Genomic DNA, 7475 nt, shown 5'->3' on the forward strand with positions numbered 1-7475 from the left:
AAGCAGTGGTATCAACGCAGAGTATCAAACATTGCATATTTATATATGCTTGCCTATATTTATAGAAAATAACCTTTTCAAACATTTGAATTTCATTCTGTGAGTCCGTTTCATATGACTCCGTGAGACCTTCGGACCGTCGGCTGTTCCAGCTGACGAGTATCCTGTGATATTATATACTTTAGTTTTTATCTCGCGGTTATATCCCGCGGGTCATTTTTCCTTTATTGTTCAGTCTCCTATTGACGTTCGTCCAGTGACATACTCGCTAGTAGTCATGGAATCTTATAATTTCTGTTTTTGGTGTTTGGAATCTGTGTCCAACCCTTCTGACTTGATATGCAGAGCGTGCAATAATTCTACTTTGTGCGGCCCTGTTTTACCGCGCGATCCTTTTGAGCGGGCCTGTGAGGCTGTATATCTCAGTAGAGAGCCGTTTTCGCTCCATATTTCTGTGGATTGTGCAAGTGGTCGTCGTACTGTGTGTGAGGTAGTGCCTCATCCTTGGCATAGTTTGCCTTTATTCTGGACGGCGATGGATATTTGTCGGCTTGCGGATACAGGGACTTTCCGTAACTTGTGGGTCTCTCGAGCGTTGGATCCTATTCAACTTCCCGCGGGCCCTGGTCTTAATCGCCGAGATCGTTTCGAGCGAATGGTGGAGTTCGCCGGGAGTCGTCCCTCTGAGGGTCGAGGTCGTGCGAGCTTGGCGAACCTTCGTCGTGCTCTTGACCTTATGCGGTATCCTGGTCGTTCTCGCAACGAATAGGGTGTTTATTTTAATTTTCAATAAACAGCTTCAGCTTATTTGTATGCATGCGGATTGCTTCCTCCCCTTTTAATCGTATAATTTACTTTAATAAAATAAAGGATAAAATATATCAAATTTTCCTTACTCATTTATAAATTACTAAATAACTATAAATAATAAATTGTCATGAAGATTATAAGTATAAGTATATACCATATACTTATAATTATAATTATAAGTATATGGTGCTCCTCGCACATTCGTTTACACGTTTATTCAAGCTACTCTCTTTCTCTGCTCGTTCTTCCTTTTGACACTTATTCTTTTTAAAGAAAAGTCTGCGGGCAAAGAGGGGCAAATCTCTCAAAATTATATTTCAAATTTTCCTTACTCATTTATAAATTACTAAATAACTATAAATAATAAATTATCATGAAGATTATAAGTATATATGGTGCTCCTCGCACATTCGTTTACACGTTTATTCAAGCTGCTCTCTTTCTCACATTATTTATTAATATTTTACAACAAAATTAAATTTCTAAATTTTTTGCTTTAGAAAAAGGTTATTTTCTATAAATATAGGCAAGCTTATATAAATATGCAAATGTTTGAAAAGGTTATTTTCTATAAATATTGGCAAGCTTATATAAATATGCAAATGTTTGATAACATAAAAGGATAAATTTATATCAAATTTTGCTTACTCATTTCTAAATTACTAAATAACTATAAATAATAAATTGTCATGAAGATTATAAGTATATGGTGCTCCTCGCACATTCGTTTACACGTTTATTCAAGCTGCTCTCTTTCTCTGCTCGTTCTTTATTGTATTCTTTCACTACCGTTATTATATTCTTTTATTTGTTCGACTTCTATTCTTTCTATTCTCGTCTTTTGAATTATAGATATAAATAGGAAAAGAAAATAACTTATCGTGTATCTCATTTATGCTGTATAAAAATAAATTTATTTTCATGTAGGAAGACGAGAATAGAAAGAATAAAAGTTGAGCAAATAAAAGAATATAATAATGGGAACAAAAGAATACAGTAATGAACGAGCAGAAAGAAAAGAGAGAAAGAGAGTGAACGCGTAAGTGAATATGCGAGGAGCATGAACCTAAGCGATACGTAGTACATATATAGCATATAAAATATGAAATATAAAAAGAAAGATAGAAATATATTTCTTTTGTTTTCCTCATACATATACATATATACATTATATAGGTATTCGGTAATGTCCCCACGGGAGCGTATCGATCGAATGCGGTATGACGTATCGCTTGTCGTCGTACGGACTCAGGGCGATTTTTGTCTCGCTGATGGTGTACACTTCGTGCAATTTTGATCTTATGCGGGACTGCTGTCGAGTCGTTTCAATTTCATCGTGCAGGCACCGCGTGTAATCGTCAAACGTTATAGTACGCGCTACGACGTTACGCTTGACGCCTTTTGCTCTTTTAGCGTCCTCCCTACCATCCACCCTCAACGCGTACATCTTCGCCCTGAGTCCAACGAATTCGGTCATGATGGCACCGTTATTCTCGTCCTTCATCAAGCCCGGCACCTTCTTGTTCTCGAGCGGTATACCGTACGCGTTGTTAGCCGGATAATCGCTCATGTCGAATCTAGCGATATCGCGTTTCATGTTCTCGTACATATCCTCGCACTCGATGTAATAAATCAAACTGTCTGTATCCGTGTACATTATTTTACAATTTTCGCGATATAACGGTAACATGTACTCGTGGTGAAATTCGTATACACACACTTTCGATATATCGAGTATACACATACCGACGTAGATCGGTTTATTGAATTTCACCTCGAGTTTGCGCAATTCAACGGCGATCAGATTTTCCGAAAAGACGCTCCTGCTGTGAAAATTTGGTTTCGCGATCATCGCCTCCGCGCCGTATCGTCCGTCCCACTTTGTCAATAATTTTACATCGATATGATTGCGCACGTTTTCCATAGTTTTACCGAAAACCGCGTTGTTCATCAATTTGTATAAATTTTTCTCGAAATCGTTTTTCGCGAGTGTTCTAAAGTGGGTGTTGAGTTCGATGTAATCGCGAAGCCATACGGATTGAGCGAATTGCAATACGCGATGTATCTTTGTGACGCGAAGGCCGTGACGCGTGCACTGCTGCAGATTGCGATAGTGTATCACGTAACGCTTCTTATCGTACAGAGTCGCGAGGAGTTTGTCCTCCCGCTTACCGGGCGGCTTATCGCGCGTCGGACAAAACGGTAGGTCAGCGTGCGCGTCGTGAAGATATTGCGGATACTCTAGATCGACTTCGAGAATATAACCCGTGGGCGAATTCGAAGCGATCGCGCTAACGTCAAAATTAGAGATGTCGTCGACCCATCGAAAATCGGCATAGGGCAACGGTTGATACATCGCCCAACCGTACAAATTGTTTACATCGAAATACATCACATACGACGATGGTTTCGATGGATCGTAAGACGATGTGTACTTGTTATTGGCTCGCGCGTATCTGCCGTAACATTGGCTCAGGCCACCGCGTATACCACGTTCGATAAACATAACTATGTCAATGTCTGTTAACAATTCGAACGTAATATTCGTATATTTTAGCATGGCATCCCACGTATATCCGGGAAGAGTATAGTAATACGCGGGGTCGAGCCCATAACTCTCGATACATTTGTCGCGAAAATTTTCAAAAACGTCGGCCAATAACAAGACATCCGGTTTTAAATATAGATCGCTGTATTCGCCCAAGGTTCGTACGGAGAACCGTTTCCAGACATTCTCGGCGTGCGCGTAATCGCTCTCGGATACGGTGTCACCGGTCAAGGAACTGTAAAATGATTCGCGCGGCGGTAAACACGTTTCGTGCAACCTATCGACACAGCCAATGTATTCGTATGGAAAGACACCTTTTCGTGTCAATAAATTGAACTCTGCAATCGATAAATTTTGAAATTTCGATTTTAAAATTTGAAGTTTATCATTATTTAGAAACGATACCAATTTTTCGAGACTAGTACTGAGAAATTTATACGAATCGATGAACCGTAACTTTATATCGCTTCGCGAATCTGATCCTTCGATAGTATCTTTAACGTGTTTCGTGAATGAAATATACGTTTCTTTCGTTATCGGTAGTACATCGATCGAGCCTTTGAACGCTGTTGCTATTTCCTCGATAATAAAATGTGAATCGTAACCGGATAAATTGTGAAATACTATGGGAATGCAAAAAGATTCTTTATAATTTAAATCACAATTTGAATGCGCGGGACCTCGGTACCGCCCGGTTAAATGGCAATGATCGCGTACGCATGTATCGTCTTGCGCGAATAGTTTCTCGCAAATGTGACAGTGTATCGCGCTGTAAAACTTTTCCCGCTCATCTCGCGTTAAATTTACCATGGGGACATTCGTGGTTAAAATAGCCTTTACGCGTTGCGCTAAATTTTTTAATTGTTCCACGAACCACGAAACGCAATCGGTGCTGCGGCGAGAATGATGATACGCGGATAACGAATCATCGTACGAACAATGTACATGATATGCTATGCTAAATACTTTATGATGTTGGTAGTTTCTCTCTTCCTCCGTCTTCTCTAAAACACACTCCAAGTCGGCGTACACGACGAAAAAAAACCGCTCTTTCCAATGATAGTTATTGAACGTAAGCCACTTGTCCTTATCGCCCGGTAATCGGATAGCGCACTCGTTCATCTCTCGACAGTATGTGACTGTAACTTGTTGTTCGAGCCAAAGTAATGCAAACATCTTGTTATAGCCCGAACAGGCTATACACGAATTATTAAATATATTATTCTAAATACATATTATTTTATATGATTGCTCAACGTGTAACGCGAATACAGATCACGTTACGAGCGTTGACCGAACAAAGCGCTGACAACGCGAGCCACGCGCTAAGCCCGAGCGACCGTGCAATCATTTCATTGCGAAAACGCGGAAATCAGGACAAGCGGAAGAAGGACATTGCGAAAATGCAACGTAGAAGTCCTACTTAAAGGCGAAATAAAAAGGAATAATGAAATTGCGAAAGTGCAAGCAAAGAAGTCCTACTTAGAACTTCTTAACTTGCATCCGGATATTGCCAAAATCAAGCGACACGACACACAGCCTTGTCGCTAAACGACCCCCTCCCGGGTAGCCAAAGGGAGTTAATAAAAAGGCCCACCGCTAACGAACGGCGGGCAATCTTTACCATTAATATTACGCGGGCAGTCTTGATCATTAATTAATATTACGCGGGCAATCTTTATTCCTTTACGCGAGCAATATCTCTAACAACCGCGAGTGTCAAAACGAGTATCAATAATTATTATAATATTGAATAGCCACGCAGTCGGCAGAAATATATACGAAGAAGCGAGAGGCGAGTCTCGAGACCGAAACTCGATTCTAGACACGCGCACGTTAAGATATCCGTTATCGTGATACGCGACGCGAGCGAAAGTGCGGGAACATTGTAATCAAGTCACAAATAAAATAGATATTAATATATTTATTTAACTGAAAAGGTGTCAATCTTTAAACAAATAAAAACAGTGAAGTTCTCAGGCGGAGCCCGAATTCCCAAATTCTTTCCGGCAAACGATCCCAACTACCGTGCCTCTCCGGAGGCACAACAATCTGTAAAAGAAATAATTTTTGTTCAAAGATTTCTGCAATTAAATTTATTAAATATATACGTACCGATCGCAGATATATTTTTGACTATTATGTTTGCTCAGTTGCGAGCTCACGAGGCGGGATAAATTCTTGAGCCACGCAAAATGTCCAAGGTCTTGCGAATCTTGCACGTACAGCAAGTTGACGTGTCTGTCCTTCTTTCGCACCGAAAGACGTATCGGGACAATATTATTCTCTTTCTCGATGCAGTATACATTTATCGAAATGCCGTTATAAAGTTCAAATTTTTTTATTTGATTAACGGTCACTGGAAACTCAATGTCCTGGAGGTTCAGCACTGTCGTGTAATGCGGGTACGAAGATTCCCGACCCGCGTTTTTTTCGGCTGGATACAGAGTGGCGACCACCGCCCATGCGAAACACGCATTGTCATTAGATTGCACGTTTATTACCGCTCTCTTCATCATTATTTCTCGCGGTAATTTAATATAGCATCCCGCGCGCATTGGATTATATTTATTTATATTTACAATTAAATCGAGGATTCGCGACAATGCCCACCCGTTATCGCGTTCTTGAAATTTTTCGAGCGAGGCAAGGGTGGGCTCGACGACGCGTCGCTCGTACCACTCGTGTAGATCGGACCTGCGAAAGAGTTCATAGTTTCTGGTATTGATACTCTTATTGGCGCGTTTATCACCCGACACAAACTCACCATTGAACATGGTGTTCACTTTCACGTTATTACATCTTTCCATAACTTTTTGTACGCGTTCGAGCACAATGTCTTTGGCGTTCTCGAGAAATTGTCGCGGTTCGATATAGTCCGCATTAATCACCGCACCGGTCAGTATACGGTTTTCGAACGCGGTATCGATCTCTCGCCAAATGAGTCTTTCCGCGTTGTTGTCACCACTATAATCACCACCGCTATGTATAAACCGTCTCTCTAATCGAGTCTTCGCACCCTCGAGTCGCGCGATTCTGGCCACCAGAGATCGTCGAACTCCGATCGAGAATCGCAGACGCTTGACGCGGCTGCGTTCCCCAAGCTGTTCGATAAATTCCTCGCATCGCTGCGCCCACGCGAAATACTCGCCCAAAGTAGCGATTCGGTGCGACAGCTCCAACAGGTCGCGTTCAGTCCGCGCGATATTTTCCATAATTTCCATTTTGCGGATTATCGCGAAATCTTCCGCTGTACCGAACAATTAGCTCACACAAAAATTGCAAAGTACCCGCAGTACTAGGCGCTCGCCGATATTTGTAATACATCGATAAACGTATCTAAACCTTGAGTCACGTTGCTGCGAATATTCTAGCAGCCGGACATCGCCCGCACTACCTATCCCGCTCGCACGCACACCGCACGCGCTATCTCCTTCGCTCGTACACCGCACGCGCCGTCTCGCTCACTCCATAAACGCTATCTCTTTCGCGACGCTTCTCTTTAAGAAAATCTGTCCTGTATAAATATATCTATATATGTAAGGATTTCTCTTTAAGAAAATCTGTACCCGTAAACGAAAAAATTCAGCCCCGAAATGCGATAAGCGCGCTCGTATCGCCGCTAACGTGCGTCGCGAAAAGAGCGACGAGAACGCTCCTCTCTCCGTTCGACCGCCCTCCGACGATCCCCGTCTCTCTCGACGCCTGATACCCGGAGTCCGTTCGCTGATCGCGCGCTAGAAGCGGCGCGAGTCCCTAAAGAACGAGTCGCGCCGGGGAGGAACCGCGGCCCCCGAAAGGTCGAGTCGCGCCGGGAAGGAACCGCGACCCCCGATCGAGCCGAGCGCCATCTCCCAGGCGATCTCGACGACTCGTGCCGCGGTCCCCCCTCCCTGCGTGACGTCATACCACCCTGCGCCGGTTTCCCCTCGCCCCTCACCACCCCTCACCACATAGACTCAAATTAGAACTCTCTTAGTACCACTATTTAATAAAAAAATATTTTATTATAGTGTTTTGGAAAGCTCTCGATGTCTGCTACAAGAATATTAAATAAAAAATGGGGGTTTTCATTTAAGATTTTAAAGTTGACCTTCACATGACCTTTAAATCATTT

The 7475-nt window shown here is 42.4% G+C and overlaps 1 protein-coding gene across 1 annotated transcript; it reads right to left on the reverse strand.

The window, feature by feature from the left end:
• Positions 1-1978: 1978 nt before the first annotated feature.
• LOC138942190 (uncharacterized) lies at positions 1979-4534 on the reverse strand. The gene has a single exon (XM_070312233.1). It carries the CDS (start codon positions 4532-4534, stop codon positions 1979-1981), a length of 2556 nt encoding a protein of 851 aa, XP_070168334.1.
• Positions 4535-7475: the final 2941 nt, after the last annotated feature.

Source organism: Polyergus mexicanus, unplaced genomic scaffold (genome assembly GCF_030449975.1).
Source record: "Polyergus mexicanus isolate NDT 795.1 unplaced genomic scaffold, iyPolMexi1.0 SCAF_21, whole genome shotgun sequence".
In the NCBI taxonomy this organism is placed as follows: Eukaryota; Metazoa; Arthropoda; class Insecta; order Hymenoptera; family Formicidae; genus Polyergus; species Polyergus mexicanus.